This window comes from Lissotriton helveticus, chromosome 9, assembly GCF_964261635.1.
Source record: "Lissotriton helveticus chromosome 9, aLisHel1.1, whole genome shotgun sequence".
Lineage (NCBI taxonomy): Eukaryota > Metazoa > Chordata > Amphibia > Caudata > Salamandridae > Lissotriton > Lissotriton helveticus.
This window is the reverse complement of record NC_136070.1, coordinates 566,499,543-566,518,328: the sequence shown is the minus strand read 5'-3', so window position 1 is coordinate 566,518,328 and position 18,786 is coordinate 566,499,543. Positions and strand designations below refer to the sequence as shown.

At 43.8% G+C, this 18,786-nt stretch overlaps 1 protein-coding gene across 1 annotated transcript in view; it reads left to right on the top strand.

Annotated features, from left to right (window-relative positions):
• TMEM179B (transmembrane protein 179B) overlaps positions 1-18,786 on the top strand; it is a 116,368-nt gene that overhangs the window by 6,899 nt on the left and 90,683 nt on the right. The window contains exon 2 of the mRNA XM_078660492.1: positions 14,778-14,971. Coding sequence (XP_078516618.1) covers positions 14,778-14,971 — 194 coding nt within the window. The remainder of the gene's footprint in view (positions 1-14,777; positions 14,972-18,786) is intronic.

The following is an 18,786-nucleotide window of genomic DNA, read 5'->3' as shown; positions in this document are numbered from 1 at the left end:
GTGAGTGGCGTTGCGTGGGTGAGTGGCGTTGCATGGGTGAGTGGCGTTGCGTGGGTGAGTGAATGGTTAGCTGTTGCTTATGCGACGTATAGCACTTAATACTAAAGTAGGCAGACCTTCTTAGCCTTTGTGAGAATAATAGCAAAATAAAAATAAAAACCAGATCAAGTCAAGGACGCAAACGGCACCATGCTATTGTTTATTTACTCAGATGATATGCATAAAAATGTAACTTGTGAGCACGTTTCTCTAACTCTCCAATAATCCCATTACAACACTTTGTACAAATGAGATTGGGACTCATCCTTCCGAAGTCGAGAAAAATGTGCAACGCTGTGTTGAAGTTAATTTTTTTAATTAACAAAATGCAAATAATGTGGAGAGATTTCAAGTGATTCAGGAATGGGGGCCCTTGTAAAGAGAAAGTACGGCCGGCCTGGGCAGTGATAGGGGAGGAGGGAGGAGAAATGCGAGTCACGGCAGCAGCAGCCTTTGATGTGCCTGCCGGCCGGCCGTGAATAATTAGGGGGTGAGAAATGCGCTCGGAGGGCTGCCTTTGATGTGGTAATGCGAGGCAGGCAGGCAGGCGGCTGGTGGCATTGTGCACGCGCTTTTTAGGGCTTGCGCAAGCGCAATGACCTAAAAAGCACATGCACTTGAAGGAATCGCCAGTGGAATCGCCAGTGGATAAACACTGGATAAGCCCCTATAGAGCTTCGCCAGCTATGCGCTGAAGCGCATCAGCAGGCGAGCCCTAAAAATCCATTGTAGCAACAATATTTGCAGACTTTCTAATAATCCACAAACTCCTATTCTTTAGAAAAACACCCTTCAGTGGGCATACACTTTTAAAAGCATGGAAAACATTAAGAAGTTCTATTTAGTGGAAACCCATGACTATCACAGATTCAAAGAATTCATGCTCGTTGTTATGAATATGAAAACTGATTGGATTTTCATTGATATGTCATGCGGAACCGGAATGGGGAACAAAAAAATGGGTTGGTTCAAACCATAGAGCCTTATGCTCCAATGGGTACGTATAAGTGGTGTGTATGGGTGCAGTATAACTGGTGAGGCTTATTCTAATGTGGCTCACTCAGGAAATATGTGTGTACCTCTTAAATTCCTGAGACCGTAAATATGGTCCTGTAGTGTAACAATAAAATTGGTTATATCCGACAGTCCATAGTAAGAAGGTGATATGAACGATGAGCCAGAATGTGCCTACCTCAGTTTTGATTGCAATTTTATCTCCAATATTTAATGTTCAGCCTTAACGTGTCCCACTAGACATAATATCGACACTACTTGCTGGATAGTCTACCCTGTAAAGTAACACAGGTCACTATAATAGTACCCAGCCTGATGCAATGCTATGTATATCCAAAAACAGTCACTTGAAATGACAATACAATTCGAGGCTTACCAGAGTATAGGTTTTGTAGCGTGATCTGTATTATAATTCAAGCTCCTGATCCACGCACACAAGGCACTCCACAAGTCCGGCCCAGCCTACCTCAACAGTCGACTCTCCTTCTACGCACCCAACAGGAAACTCCACTCCGCAGACCTCTCCCTGGCCACCATCCCACGCATCCGTAGAACCACAACCGGAGGCAGATCCTTCTCCCACAGCGCCGCCACAACCTGGAACACCCTCCCCCTCATCCTGCGACAAACCGAAGATCTTCTAACCTTCAGGAGTCAACTCAAGACCTGGCTGTTCGACCAGTAGCATCAGCACCCCCTTTCTCCCCCCCTCAGCGCCTTGGAACCCTCACGGGTATGTAGTGCGCTCTACAAATTATTGATTGATAATAGGTGCACAGAGATAATCTGTCGTCAGTAAACATCGCCTTTTAATATTCTTCTCAATATTGTGCTTTTATATTTACCTGTAATATAACAGAAAACCAAGTAATCCGATTGCAGTACGACCAAATCATACCGTAATTCTATAGGCCATGAGTATTGGAAATGGTAAGGGGCCTACCTCACTGAAAGGTCCAATATCTTATTTATGCTGTGTCCTAAAAAATATATGTGGACTTCAGATAGTAAGACTATCTTCCTCTGCCCTATTCAGTAGGAATTGGGTGACCGGGAGAGTCCTCCCTAATGAAAGTAAAGACAGATGGAACTTAATAAATTCCCTGCTGCTACCATGCGGAACATAACAAAAGCGTATTTTGGTTGTTAGCCGAGAACGCTGTATAACGCTTACCAAGACATAGTGAAACCTACATACATTGCATTTTGCAATTCTATAATAGCGAATCGGTAAAATTTGCCATTATGGAATCGCAAAATGCAATGTTGATACATCTGGCCCTTAGTTGTCCCGAGTTGTGGATAGTGAAATAGAAAGCCGTTTGGTAGCAATGAAAATGGTGTCCAATGTGCCCTTTGCTAAGCAACTTGACTCTTGACCAGTTGCTTAAAGCATGTGTGAGGTTCCCGTAGCCACAATATATTGCTTTACCTGCATTACCAACCTTGTTGAAGGAAAGTTCTGATTTACAAAATACATTTTTGAGTATTGCCAGTTGCCCAGAAGGTTTCTTGGTTATAAGCAGACACCAAACATGTTTGTTGTGCTAAAATAGTACCCCCCCCCAATTGTTTTGCCACTGGAAACGCATATTTCCATGTAGAGAAAAACCAATTCCTTTTAAGTGTTACATTTCCTTTCCCATTCTTAAAAGCGAATTATTTCAGCCATCGCTTGGGGTAAAACTGATTGTAGGTTGGGAAAGGTTGGAAGAAGCTTGTGAATGCATAAAAACAGACGTTTCTGTCAGCGTTCACAAATAGTCAAGGCTGAACATGCCTTACACTGCCTACTCCGAATCCCTTGCTTGAAATTTACTCCTCACATAATAGAACATTTTCGTAGGTAATAATTTATGGACGTAAAATAATTTGATTGTTATTATCAGTGCAACAAGTTGTACTGCCATTTCAGCCCTCTCACTGTGCCAGTGTTTCTGAGCTCTGACAGTGCACCATAGAATCTAATTATTTTTCAGTTCTGGCTTTGCTCTCTTAGTAGGACTGCCTTCTTGCATTTTTTGCTCTCCGCCATCCCACAAGATTTCCAAGCTGCACTATAAGTTTATGCTCCTGGGTAGTCATGCCTGACACCAGATTATATTTTTTCTTGAGCTCTGGCTTCGCTCTCAAGTATTGACTGCGTTCCTTCGGTCGGTATGCATGCTGCAGGATCATTACCTTTCCCAGGCTGTTTTCTGTGTGGCTGTTGCACACACAATGGTTTACCATATACTATGTGCTTTCAAGTTGGGGTTGCTGTACTATAAAGATTTTGTACGGTATTTACTCTGAGAACTCAAATATTCTGTCTGTAAATGTTGATGAGCTTTGACAATACAACTGTCAGTTCTGCTGTTCTCACATCAGGATTACTTATCTGCCACAAGTTTGCACAATGTGGTCTCCTCGAGTTTCAAAGATTGCCGTTTGTGTGGTGCAGCTATCTATTTTAGTTTCAACTATAGCCACTTAGTCCTCAGCTCTTTCTTTGCTTTCATTTTATAGTATGTGAATTATGGCATCCCGTAGATTCCTAGGCTGCAGGTCATGGCATTGAGCTCTAACACACATTAGACCATTTATCTCCAACTCTTTTTTTAAGATCCATGGTAAAACGTTGTGTGGATTTTGCTCCATTGTGACTCAATCTCCAGCCAAGTCTTTGTTCTCTTAGTTCAACTCCAAGATGAGCCCATAATAAGGGCGAACCCAGTCCTAGGTTGCTTGTCTTCCGATTCAGGGAAGACCTGGCCTGGTAGATCAGGCTGGACTTTTCCGATTGGAGCAGGGTCAAGGCTAATTTGCTTATGGCTAGGTCCAATCTGTGGTGGCATGGTGGGTGAAAATCGATGAATTGGGATAAGTTTAGAGTGATTACAGTGGCTGAGATTAATTCAAGCGTTCCATCGATCACTTTTTGTATACTATAGTATGTCTCCTTAAGTGGGACAAGTGTACCCAGTTGTGGGTCCCATGCTCATTGTTCCACTGGAATAAAGCCATATCTGGCTGATGAGTCCTTAATAAGAGCCAAACTGTTCCTAGCTTGCTTGTGTTCGGTTCAGGGGAGACCTGCCTGGCAGTTTGGGCCTGACTGTTCCTATTGGAGCTGGGTCAAGGCTGGTTTGCATATGGCTGGGTCCAAACTGAGATGGCACTGTGGGTGAGAAACGATGGGTTGGGATGCAGTCCAAGCGATTCCCAAGTGGCTGAGATTAGTTCAAGCATTCCATCCATCATTTTGTTTTTTGATACCCGAAGTGTGACCGGTATGCCAATTCATCGGTCATGTGCTTACTGTACCACTGGAATCAAGCTATACCTGGGTGATGAGCTCATAGTAAGAGCAACATTGGACCTGGGTTGCTTGTGTTCTGGTTCAGGGAGTACCTGGTCAGGCAGTTTGGGCTGGACTGTTCCTACTGGAGCAGGGTCAAGACTGATTTGCTCATGACTGGGTTCAAACTGAGGTGGCAGAGAAACAATTAATTTGGATGTGGCCCAAGCAATCGCCAATGGCCGAGATTAATTCAAGCATTCCATCCTTCACTTTATTTTTTGATGCATCCTGATATTAGTGGTCTAAAAGTTAGTGTTGTTTGGTTGCGGTATAATGGTTTATTAATGTTGTGGGTGTTTTGTTTAACCCCTTGCATGCTGGTGACGAACCCCAGCCGTCACACTCCACGGTGCTCGTGTGCGGATGACGGCTGGGGTTCGTCACGTCCCTGCCCTGTTCTTTTATTTACCGCACAGCGGCGGAAACGGCCCAGCAGCGAAGGGGTTAAAAGGAAAGGAAGAGCTTCTGTTGTTATGATGATTTCATTGGTGATCAATGTAATTACCATTGATTTGGGAGATTGTGCAACTATCTCCTCAGTTTTGACAGTTGGTTATAGTATTTTCGGTATGTGAGTGTATCAGGATGTTATTCTGGCTATATGTGAACAAGGGTTATCATTGTTCCTTTTGCTCATGGCATGCCAACAATGCAAAATCTTTGGAAGATGAAGTTAAAGATTGGTGAATCTTCAATTCACACTTCGCAAGTGAAAATTCTTTTTTTCCCTTGCTTCACAAATTCAAATATTGGCAGATTAATTTTTCTTCTTAAGCAAGGCTCCCATATATGATTACAGTAATTCTTGTACCCTGGTGACGATCTGAGTCACTTCTGCTTACCATTATTCCTTTACAAGAAAATATATTATTTTGCCATTAATGATGCTTCAGAACTTTCAGATCAAACCATTAAGTGACCAATAAAAAACACCTGCAAGTACGGAAATGACTGAGGAAACCTCACCAGCAAGTTAGATGACATGGCGAGGTTTCCATAGTCAAACCTTGAAATTATTTGGTGGATTTAGAGTATATTGAAAGTGAAGTATTCTTTGTATTTCCTGGTAGCGTAATTACCAAGTTAGAATGTGCAGTTTGACAGGATGTTATCTTGATTAGGCCTGGGCCTAAACTTCAGCTCTACTTGCAGAGTTTGTGGAGTTTTTCTCACTCTGCAACGAGCGTGGAGTTCCAAAAAACTCAGCGGAGATTTTCCTCTCTCGTGGCTCACCAGTTTTAAGTTGGCCAATGCAAGCCCAGAAAATCACATGATGGACCACCCCCGGCGAGATTTCTCAACGCGGGCCATTGCTGCATGTTTCTACAGGTCGCATTGAGAAAACTGCCGCTTGCATTGAGGAAGATGCCACTCGAGTAGAACATCCACTCGAGCGGCAAAAAATAACTGCGTCCTCTTGCACTGCACATGGTGCCTTTCACACTGATTTCACAGCGCAGGACAAATTCTGAGCGCTAAAAATCAGCGAGACGTGTGCCACTCAGTCACTTACAGAACTCTGCAGAGCGCAGCAGACTTTTTTCGGCAGTTCACGGAGTTCTGCTAACTCCGTCCAGGCCTAATCTTGATATGTAGGGAAAGATCTTTGAAACATTTCATGCATGTTGTAGCGCTTATATAATCTAGTGTGCCCCTTTACACCACATTGTTTTGCCTTTGACACTTTTCCATTTCTGGGCCGATCAGCCATTTTGATTGGTTATTATCAGAACCCTGCTTTGAAGATTTAAAGTGTAACAAAAGAAGCAGCAGTAAACAGTAATATTTTGATTCTTTCGAACTGATTTGTTATGTTGGCCACTCCCCAGAGTAGCAACAGTGACACATCGAAAGGAAGAATACAAAATGTTCTAGCTATCGCAACAAGAATTTTAGATTCTATTAAGGACATGGAGGCGAGGATTATGCTTTCTCATTTCTTTACTGCACAAAACAGCAGCCAATGAAAATGAAAACTACAATGTAAAAAACAACATTTCCCATGAGGCTTTGAACCACGCCTCTCATACAACAACCAATCACAGTGGCAATAAACATATATAGTATCGAGACACTAATCTGGCCTCCTCTTTCTTTGCACGAACAGTCTCGTCATAGTGAACAAAGGTCTTAACTCTCAACGGAGAGAACAGATCCTTTAGGAATTCCCAACGTAGAAAATCCAGAACCACAAGGAATCATCCTCCACCAGAAAGGGACAGCAACACCATCCACAGGAGGCAGGTAACTCTTGTTGGAATCGTTTCCTGAAACAGAAAAAGAAGTTTGAGAAAAGAAGCCCACAATCGTATTTCTCAGAGGGTGGGTACAAAGATGTTAAACAACATCATTTCGAGACAACTTTACAGTTATATAACTGTCCCAACGGGTGGGATAATCCTCGCCTCCGTGTCCTTAATAGAATCTAAAATTCTTGTCGCGATAGCTAGAAAATTTTGTATTCTATGGCAGGACCGGAGGCTTCTGATTATGCTGGTTCAAAGCTCATAAATCAAGCTCATCAAGCACAGCATCAGAAACATGAGGAATAGGCTTATAATAAAACACCTTAAACGTTGAGTCCGAAGACCAATCAGCCGCTTTGAGGATATCCTCTAAGCGTAACCCTAATAAATAGGCTTTAGAAGCCATCGCACCTCTAGCTGAATGCGCACCATAAGCAGAGATATCAATGCCAGCTTCAGACATGATCCATCTAACCCATCTGGCTAAAGTAGCCGCAGCGACAGGTTTGAAGGGTTTTTGAATAGATATGAGCAATTGGCCCAAAGGATCAACCCTGTGTGCAATAGTACGCTCCTCATAAAATTTGAGACACTGCAACACACATAGCTTGCTGTTATGAGGAAAAGCGGGATATTCCACTGAGCGTGACATGGTCTTAGTTTGTCGTGTGATAACAAAGGAAACACCCTGAGGAGAAAACATCCTACCAGCCAAATCTAAAGCTCTAACATCTGAAACTCTGCGACATGAAATGAGGCACAAAAGCATAGTGAGCTTAGCAGAGAGCTGTTTCAAACACAAATCACCATTATCGGGCCAGGTTTCCAACAAATTAAGCACCTTTGTAACATCCCATATTGTGGAATACCTGGGCCGAGGAGGGTTGGCCACACGCACACCTCTAAGCAACTTACAAACCAGGGGATGCATCCCCACCGGTTTACCGTCAATGTGGTCGTGACCAGCAGAAATTGCATACCTGAAATTGTTAACCGACCTGTAAGCCAGGCCTGAAGCTGCACGCTCAGACAGAAAATTCAGTACCTCAGTCACATTTGATCCCACGGGATCCACCTGCTTTGAAAGGCACCAACCCACCCACTTCTTCCAAGATGCAGAGTATCGTTTCTGGGTGGAAGGAGCCCACGCTTGTTGCATAAAGCCGGAAGCCTCTCGTGAAAGGCCTGCAAGGCATTCATGTCTCCGGAGAGCGTCCACACCATTAAGGTCAACTGGTTCTGCAGGACCAAGGGATGGCAATCTCCCACTGGGTCCTGCAGAAGCGTCGGGAAGACTGGGAGCTGGAAGGGGAGATCCACAGATAACTCCAACAGTGTGGGAAACCACGACTGAGTCGACCAGAACGGAGTCACCAACACTATTGTCGCCCTCTGCCGGCGTACCAATGCCGCCACTCTCGGAATCAAGGCAAATGGAGGAAAAGCATAATTCCTCCGATGCCCCCAACGGTGAAGGAACGCGTCGTCCCCATCGCCATTGGATCCGGTCTCCAACTGTAAAACAGGGGAAGATGGGCATTGAGACGAGAGGCAAACCGGTCTATCTGACAGGGGCCTCGCATAGTCATGATCTGAGAGAACAGCGATGGGTGAAGTCTCCAGTCGCTGAAGTCTCTGAGAAATCGGGAGCTCCAATCCGCCACCTGATTGAATTTCCCCGGAAGGTATTCCGCCACTACAGAGATCTTGCGGTCCAGGCAGAAATGCCAAATCTCTTTCGCAATGTGTACCAACATTCGGGACTTCGTCCCCCCTAATCGGTTGATGTATCTCACCGCGGAGACATTGTCCATCCGGAGGAGAATACAACAATTGCTCTTCAGCGGTGAGACAGACCTGATGGCAAAGGACCCTGCCAACAACTCCAGACAATTTATGTGAAGTGAAAGTTCGTCTGCTGACCATCGCCCTCCTGTGGTAAAGTCTCCACAGCGAGCGCCCCAGCCCCATTGACTGGCGTTCGGTTCGACCACCACATCTGGGGCTGCGCCGAAGATGGCTCGGCCATTCCAGGCTGACATGTGTTCCAGCCACCACTGGAGTAACTCCCGGGCCTCGAGAGAAAGAGGTATTAGATGATCGTAGTGAAATTTCCTCTGTAAGTAAAATTTTTAATCTCTGCAGGGCCCTGTGGTGTAAGGGACCGGGAAAGATGGCTTGGATCGACGGGGCCAGAAGGCCCACAATCCGCGCCAGCACCTGCAAGGAAATCCTCTCCTTGGTCAAGGTGGATTTTATTTCCCTCTTGATGGACCTGATCTTGTGAAGGGGAAGGAGCAGTTGAGCTGAAACAGAGTCTATCAGGAAACCCAAGAATTCCATCTGTTGATTCGGTATCATCACCGATTTCTTGGTATTGATCACGAATCCCAGATTCTGCAGTAGGGCCTTCGTCCACTCCAAGTGAACAAGAAGAAGGGACCTGTCTTGGGACAGAACAAGCATGTCGTCCAGGTAAACAATGAGACGCACTCCCATCTCTCGGAGGCGAGAGATCACAGGTTTGAGAAGCTTGGTGAACACCCAAGGGGCTGAGGACAGACCGAAGGGAAGCACCTTGTAACGATACCAACGCCCTTTCCAGGGGAACTGCAAGTAATTTTGATGAGATGGGCAGATGGGGACTGTCAGATAGGCATCTTTTAAGTCTGATCGGACCATCCAGTCGTTCTCCAACAGGAGGTCCCGTAAAAGATGGATGCCCTCCATCTTGAAGTGGCGATAAGTCACAAAGGGGTTGAAGTCTCTCAAATTGAGAACAAGGCGTTGACCGCCTCCTTTCTTTTGAACCAGAAAGACATTGCTGCAGAAGCCTTCTGGAATGAAGGGTCCTACCGCAATAGCCCTTTTTGTCAAAAGCTCTTCCAGCTCTGAGTCTATAAAACTCTGTTCGAGATGGGAAAAAAGGAGAGGATGAGGGGGAGAAGGTTGCAGGGGACATGCCACCATCTCTATTTCGTAGCCTTGGACGGTCTGTAAGACCCAAGCGTCTGCCGTGAGACTCTTCCAATTCATTACAAAGTGACGCAGCCTCCCCCCTAGAGGGACCAAAGGACACATTTGACTTACCAGAGGACTGATTGTCGAAGTTTTTGTAGCCTCTGTTGACCCCTCGATTATAGCGGCCCCGGAAGCCGCGGGATCTTGACGGGTAGAAGCCCGCCTGATCTGGTTCCTGTGTATACCCTCTGCCCCATCGAGGGGCGTAACCACGGTGAGGACTGGTATTCGAGTAGCGGCCGGTCGAGCGTCCTCTGCCACGCCCGGCCCTGTTAGAGACCTGGTGCAACACCCTCTTCAAGGAGGCTTGAGATTTATCCAAGGATGCAAACGTATTGACAAATTTAGCAATGTGTTTTACAAAATTGTCCCCGAACAACTGCCCTTCCGCCAAAGGGCCTGGCTCCGATGAAGCCAATTCAACCAGTTGGGGGTCAATCCGGAGTAAGACCGATTTCCGTCTCTCAGAAGCCAGAGCGCAGTTTGCGTTCCCCCAACTCGCAAGAACTTCCGGGTGGATGGCGTCACCAGTCTCCTGAGCCTGGAGGGCCAGCTCCAGTATCTTGGCCAAAGGCCCCGAAAGGTCAAGAACCTTATCCTGGCACGCTCTGAGCGCGCGATCAATGCCTTTTTTGGGGTCTTTCTTGGGTTTTTTGAGGAAAGTAGTCATGGAAGGATCGATATCTGGAGTAATGGCCACCTTGTGGGCCAGGTCGGGACGGGTACACTCGGACTTAAGGCGCGCTCTCACCTCTTTATCAAAATCTTTACGCAGATGCGTCTCCAGGTAGGTCGCCACAGCAGGGGGAGGGACCCAATCAGAGGACCTAGGATGTACAATGTCCGTTGGGTCAAAGGAGAAGGGCGAGGGAGTAACAGGAGGGGAGGCATGCTTGCGTTTCTTAGAGCGCTTGCGGGGCGCAGCGTCAGAGGAATCTGTGTCTGTATCAGTGTCAGTGTCTTTGGGAGGGGGGGGGGACGGCAAGGCCTTGTCGCCAGCGGAAGACTCTTTAGATTTACAAAGCTTATCATAGGACTGGGCGTGGGGCCAGGACGAGTCAAGAGCCTTCTTCTTACGGAGAGGGGGACGGGAAGGATCCTGGTCAGGAAGAGGCAGCGACTTACCAGGGACCAACAGTTCCAACTTTTTGGCTAGTGGAAGTAGGGCTGAGGAGAGGGCCCTATCAAGCTTAGCGTCCAGTTTCTTGTCAATCAAATCTTCCATAGATTCTTCTTCATAATATTCAGCATTGCCCTGGTACTCGTACGCAGTGCCCTCCTCATCGCAGTACACAGTATCTGCCATCATCAAGGGATTGAATCAATCCCACTCCAAATCCCCAGAGGGAAGCAGAAATTGCCAGCCCAAGTAGGGGCGTCAATCAGGGGAAGTGCCAGGCGTAGGAGCCGGAAATACCAAAGAATAATTGCACATAAAGTCCAATTCTAGGACTAATGGAGGGAAAACAACCCAAATCAGGATTGAAAAGGGTTTCCAAAAATTACCCTACTTCCTCTGTCACTGGGAAGCTAGGGGTTAATGTATCAGACCTCCGATAGTGAACTGGGGGGAAAACGCGGCCCATTAGGTCAGAAAAACGGCCCTCGGCTCCTGGCCAAACTGCGTGTAGTCCTCTTTCAGCCGGGGCTAGGGCGTCTTGATCAGCACGAAGAGGCTGCGCACGCAGAGTGCGTGCGCGAGCCCCTGCAGACGCACGCCGGGCCTCAGCCGGGCTCCCGCGTGCGCCTCCTCCCCGAGGGGGGGGCCAAGTCCCTCCAAATCGCAACCGCGATTGAACAGCGGCAGGCGCCGCAGACAGCGAGCGGGGACGGGGAACCTATGAGCGCTACACGCGCCCCATCGTAAAGTAAGCGGACACGGAGCGGGTCGAAGCAGCACCGCTCCGAAATCGGGGAAGGCGAGGGGGGGGGGGGTTAGCGAGGATCGGGCCTGACAGCACCGCTCCGCGACCTGGGGGAAGAAACGCCGACAGCGGCGGGAGCACTTAGCCGTCAGTGCGCCACAGCGCGTTAGAAGCACACAAGCACCAATGCATAATAAGAAACAACAGAAAATCATATGAATCAGCGCATAGCGCTCACAAGCGAAATACAGCATACTCCAGAGGCGAAGTATGTACTGTCAGTTATATAAGCATATAAGAATAAGGAGCACTTATCTGGGCTGCGGAGCAGCAAAGAAAGAGGAGGCCAGATTAGTGTCTCAATACTATATATGTTTATTGCCACTGTGATTGGTTGTTATATGAGAGGCGTGGTTCAAAGCCTCATGGGAAATGATGTTTTTTACATTGTAGTTTTCATTTTCATTGGCTGCTGTTTTGTGCAGTAAAGAAATGAGAAAGCATAATCAGAAGCCTCCGGTCCTGCCATAGAATCCTTATTATTAGGTTCTTAGCTTCTATAGATAGAATCTAAAAAGCATATCAACCATAATACAGATATCTTGTAACTGAATACACCAGAGCCCAACCAATATATTATTGCATCAAGATTGGGTAATTATTTCCGTTGAAATCCTGATTAGTTGTGAGAGTAATATTGAGGTGTTTAAAGGAATGTATGTAAACATTTGTAAAAAATAAATAAAATAAAGCAGCTCAGCAAAACATTTTATTAGGCTGTCAGACCAGCATCAGGGACAGAGAGTTGACCAGAAAATATCTTCCGATTGAAATAAGCATATCCTTCGGCTTTACATGCGTTATTTGCCAAGCCTAGCTAGATTAATTGGGGTGTTGTGTTAGAGGAAAGCTAGATACCAGGCTACTTTTAAAAGGCAGTTGTGGATTGGCCTATGTCCAACTGCAATATCCAGAAATTCTAGACCATTTTTGATGTCAATTGCAGAACAATGTGGAACCAAGGTCCCTAAATTACTGATAACTTTTCTTTAAAAGGCGTACATTAATTATTTATCTGATTTTTATAATGCCCTGGTATTCATTTTGGTACGCTGGATAGGAAACTTCCATTGTCTTCCTGAATATGAATCCTCTTCATCAAGCTTGATAGTTGATTATATCTATGGAGCTATACATTTACGGGCATGAGACCTCAGTTAAATGCTTTTTGGTGTGATTAAAAAATAAAAAACCTGAACTTTGGGCCAGTTTCGAGACCTGTTTATTTTCTCATTGCTAAGGATCGGACTCTATTCCTGGCTCATAGACTAGCAGTATAATTAGTTCAGTTTACAAAAAGCTTCTGTAAATTACCTACAAGCTACAAATTGCTCTCCTCAACTCGGTACATATTTTGAGCAGTCTGGCTTTAAAGCAAATTGCTCAACCCTTGGTAATATAGCTGTAATGCAGGACATAATGGGTAGTTATGTCTGTGCCCATGGGTCAGCCAGTGTACTGTCCTTCAACAGAAATGCTAGAACAGGTCTTTGGAAAAAACACTGATTGATTGCTCTCGACATTCTCCCAGGGGTGCTGAAATTAATTATTGCTCTTCACTCCACTTCGTACCAGTTATTCCTTGGAGGGTGTTTTGGTCAGTCTTTAGGATCCAAACTAAGGACGGCTTGAAGCAAGGATGCTTGCTGTTGCCCTTATTCTCTATTCATATATATGACTTATCATCTTGGCTAAGTCAGATCACTGGTGAGCCCTAAGCTCTCCACCCACTCATTGTACACCTTACTCTATGCTGACAATGTGATCTGATTGAACTGAACTGCAAAAGTCCTCCAAAAAGATCTAACTGATTTACTATCTTATGCGTCTGCTAATTTTTTGCACATACATATTTTTTAAACGGAGGTGATGATGTTTAGGAGTAGAACTAAGAAATTTATAAAGTACTCATTTTTACTAGGTCAGGGAAAAAAAGAAAGGGTGAAAACTTACTCCCAATAAGGAAGATGTAGTCTAAGTGATAAGCACTATGTCCTCCAACAAGGAGGAAAGGCTTTGCCCAATTGGATGAGGCAGGGGAGTTCTTTTTACAATGTTGTAGGCCGTAGCCATTTCAACCACCTATAATTACTATATGTACACAACTAAACTATCTCCTTCTTTGACCTAAGAAATAATGGGTACTTTTTATACTACTTGGTTCTAGAAAAATTCTACAAAACTTTGCTCCCTAAATTTCGCAGTTTCCATTCACGCTACACAACTTGAATTTGGTTTGTCTAGTACTTTTGTTACAGTTTTGGCCGTGGTGATCCATTAGGGTTTTCGTTCGATCCAATCAGTAGAGGATTCCACGAGAGAATTGTTGAATGTTGCTATCATCAGGGGGAAAGGTGACAACCAGTTCCTTCCACAACATTTTTTTATACCCTGCTGCTTTCTGGATACTCTCAGGGAACCCTCCAGAGACTATCCTTTGGTCAACTATCTATAAAAACATTAGTTTCTCAGGTTGGCCTAAGACGTGTTGAGGGCCACTGCTCATGTTTTAGTAAATACAATATCATTGTGGATTTTGGTTCGATAGAAAGAAAAAAAAACACACCTTGAATTAGCTCTTGATCATAAACTATGGTGATTGTTTTTAAATCCTCTCTCTTTAAGAGGAATGGACAATACTAGCATAAAATGAACGTATTGCACTTTATGTAATAAGGGGAATAGACAATACTAGCATAAATGGGTGTATTTGAACGTTATGTAATAATGGAACTCAGGAATGTAATCAATCTTTTTTGCTCTTTCTTAAGATTGCAAGGGTTACAGTTTTTACATCCACCTTTTCTTACATTTGGCGTATCCTTGGCAAGTGAATTACAAACCTTTATCCTACGTTTACAGGATGAGCACATTAGTTTTACATGTTTTCCTTTTTTTAAAACAAAAACGTTTTTAGACTCTGTTTTAAGTGTTATTAACTTTGATAAGGGATTTATGATTGTAATCATTTGTTTATCCTTATTGAGGTCTAAAATAAAGATTGATTACTATCTCTTCACATCCAAAGTACAGGTATTTTGCAATCTATCCTTCCTGTCTCTTGTCCTTCCTGCCCTTGCTCCTGCCTTTCTCTTGCTCCCTTCGTACCTGTCTCTCCCCATTTCTCAGTCTTTCATTCTAATGTTTTCTTTTGTGTGCTTCTCACTCTTGCTGCATTTTGCCTTCTAGGGGGAGTTTGGTGGGCAGTGCATTCTGTATGGGACGGCATCATACAATGAGACCGGCAAGTTCTTCTACTTCTCAGGCTTCAGCAGCTTCTCACTCTGTTACTTCGTATCTGCTATCTCAGTGCTGATTGCCTTGTACTGCTTCTCCATCGTCCTGTATTGGGTGTATGCCAGCTGCGTTGACGACATCAAACGGTGAGGAGCCACTTAATATGCTTTCAATGTATTTTGCACCCCAAATTCCACGGACTCCTGGATAGAGGGTCGGGTATGCCACTGAACATGCTGTACATTTTGTGCAAAGAGGCCTGGATACCAGGGCACAGCATCACTCAAGGAATCTGTTAAACTTTTATGTGTCATAAAGTTGGTCCAAGGATTCGGCATTACCCTGCTATGCTTAAGTATCGGGATACCAAGGCACAAAAATGCTCTGCTGCTCACCCATGATTAATGTGTTATTAATAGGTGTTGCTGTGCAACCTTCTTTCCCTCAAAGTTTTTATCTTGGACTGAGTTTAATGAGTGAATCTGTGCTGTGTCTTCAGGTTCTTTTCACTCTTGATCCCTCTCCCCATTCTCTCACCCCTCCCATCCCCGGTTCTCTCTGTTGGGGATATTCCCTGTGCTTTCCACTTCAATCATGTTTTCACCGGTTGTCCTCTTCCCCATTCTCTTGCAATCCTTCAATTTTTTTTTATTTCTCTTGTAATATATACACAAGTTTTGTAAACACCGTTCTACGTTTCCCCAAGATTAGCCTCCTCCATCATTCCCACCTATACATTTTCTCGAGGCCCTCTTGTCATAACTGCTTCCATCCCCTAAAGCTCTCTTTCCTCAGATTCACTATGGAAGCTTCAGTGCCCAGGCTTCTCTTCTCCCCAAAACTATGTTCCCATAATGATTTGCTAAGACTCCAGACAGGTTCCTTAGTTGGCGATGTTTGGCTTTGTCCAGATCCCTTTCTCCAGATTTCAGGGGTGCCCAAGGTGCAGCCCATTAGTCCAGAACATTTGGCACTACAAAAGTCAACAATTTACTTTATTGGCGATGTGCATAAGTGTGGCAGACAAATGCCACTGGCCATGTTCCCACTGATTCCCAGACCTTTCTTCCACTGCATGGGATTGTGCATTTTTTGCATGTTTGAATTTTTTTATCCCTTTTGAGATCGTTAGGTGTATTTTAGGTCATTTACTTCTTAGACAACCACCAGATATTGTGTGCATTTATTGTCCAAGCCATAACAATAGTGCCAATATCTGCTATCAGATGTTGAACCAAACTGTTTGTTTGTGCTTTGTAGTTCCCGAGTCCTGAACAACCCTGGTCTGATTGTGCACATTGCTAATTGTATAAAAGACAACAGATGTATTGTGTGGGTTTATCCTTGTTTTAGATTACTTCATATTATTCTTTCTGGACTCATTGCCCTGCCAGTCTAGATAAAACATAAAGGGTTTCTTAAACCTGACATACCCAATATATAATGTTGTGCATTTTATATGGGACTGACCCCTTCTAGATCGCATCAATAATCTATTCCATCAGACATATGTGACAATGTACAACATCTGTGGAGTTACCTCCTGGAGATTAGTCTAAACCTTTTAACATCAGGCCTCTGCAGAACTGAACTGATACTTTTACATCTTCCTTGGTTTTCATGATTTCAATCCCCTGTAAATGTAACGAGTATTCAAGAAGATTTCATGAAGGAGAATGAAATGCTACTTGCTTGTATCTATATTCCTCCATCATATATATTTTAATTTACTACATAAACATCCCAACTGCCTCTCAGGTAAAACAAGAAGGACGAATAATGGCATAGTGATTAATATCCTTCCTTTAGCGCACCTGTAAAAAGTGACATGTGAGCGAACCGACTGCTTTGCAGTATGGGAATCCAGAGCAGCCTACTGAATTGAAGTGGGTGCCCGCCTCTTCATTAAACATTCTTCCAATTTAACACAACATTAATATATTATAAATTTGTAAAGGAACTATTTTAAAAGCTGCTGATTTTAATTATAATTGGGATCTAGTTATCAAAATGTTTTAGAATAGACCATGTTTAAATGTTCATGGAAATAAATATTAATCTTTGAAAATGTCCCCTGCTTTGCTACTCGTAAGCACAGACTTAATGATTATTAATTTAATAAGACTACCCATGATGGCAAGCTAGAATTACAAGTTTCATGTTGGAGGTTGCAATGGCAATTGGGCAAAAGCACACCCCTCTGAGGTGTGAAACAGAAAAACTAGGCAACTCTCTGCCTGTTATGACCATCTGCCTGTTATGACTATCTGTCTCTGTTCTCACGTCTAAAAGCACTTTTCTTTTTGAGTTTGGTAGCCTTTGTTTTTTTCTCTAAGCTGTCATTTTTTTTACATCTGTTATCTATTGTTAAGTAAAGTTATATATCACCTTCCCCTCAAACTGGTATCTTGTCTCTGAAACTGGGAACAAAGAGAAGACCAGCTTGATCTCTGCATTCAATTCAGTTTACTGGTCAAATAGTTGTATCTTAAAGGTGTTAAAAAACTTCAGATGGTTGGCTTCCTGGTCGATGTGGGTTGGTAATAGATTCCAAAGGATGCCCTCCTTCACACAAATATGGCTGTCTCCAAACTTACAAAACAAAACATAGGAACGATGAGGCAAGAGAAGTCCCTGAGTCTCTTATCTCAGTTCACGCCTAGGCTGGTATATCATTAATTTTACATCAGGGGAGAGTGTCTCACAAGTATTTAGCTGTACACATTAACTTTAGCAACTCCTATTCTGCCACTGAAGAAGGCATATGAGGGGTACCCCAGGAATTTTCCGTCTTTCCTCTGCCTTTTAATATGTTTTTGTGACCACTAGCAGAAGTCAATTGTCAACATGGCCATAACTTTTTAATGCACTTGATGGCGCACAGAACCATGATGAGACTGAAAGATCTGCTGGCTCTCCTGCTGAACTACATAATAGAATTGATAAGGACACTGATCCAACCTGCTAAGAATTCTGCAATGTAATATATTTAGGACCTGCAAAGAATGAAAACCCAAACCTCCAGAGGATCCAGAACCAAGCAGTGCAATTGTGTTTGAACTTAAAAAGAAAGGAACACACCCTCCACCATAAAGGTATTTATTTATACTGGCTCTATGTACAACAAAGAATCGTTTCAAATTGCTTTGCACGATATACACAAGTTGTTTCAGGGAACATGGAATTTATCTTCAGAAATTAACCCCACACCATGTTCCTGGTCACCCATTCAGATTGAACAAAAACAAAAAGAAAAAATAGTAAGAGGCTAGGGAATCGCACTCGTGTTATGGACACTTGAATTCGAAGGAGGTCAAATCTTGCAGCTGTCAAACGAGTGCTGAAAATAGCACTGTTCAATGAAGATTTTCATTCCTAAAATCCTTCATAGAAATTCTTGAAAAGCTAACCTCACTAAGGAAGACTTAGACCCCCAAGAACCTAGCAGATGAAATCCCATCACTTCGGGTCCTGGTCCCATCCCCTCTCACTTACTGACTTAAAGCAGTCAAAAGCATTATTACATGTTATTTTCAGAACCCCAAAAAAAGGAGCTTTAGTTAGGCTATTTTGATGAAAAGTTTAATCTCCTTTCTGCTATTAATGTTGAACGGTGAAAGGGAAACCGTTTCCCCTTAAACTAAGCGGTACAGAACGGAAAGCATGTTCTTTTGTGCTGTGACAAAAATAATTTTACCCTAATCAAAGTAAGAGCTTGCAAATATGCTCGTTGTGTTAGGCATCCTTCTAATGCTTACTTAAGCTGATTGCCCTGAAGCAGTCAGTACAGACTATGTCAGTATACTGGCAAGATAAATTAGCAGCATATAAACATGTGTTTACTGCATATCATCCTACCTTTCTCCTATTAGATTTTTTTAGTTCGTAGAGCAAACCGTTCCGTGCACCGATGTTTATGGTTCTTACTTTATACATTCATTCCTATTTCTTCCTCATTAGA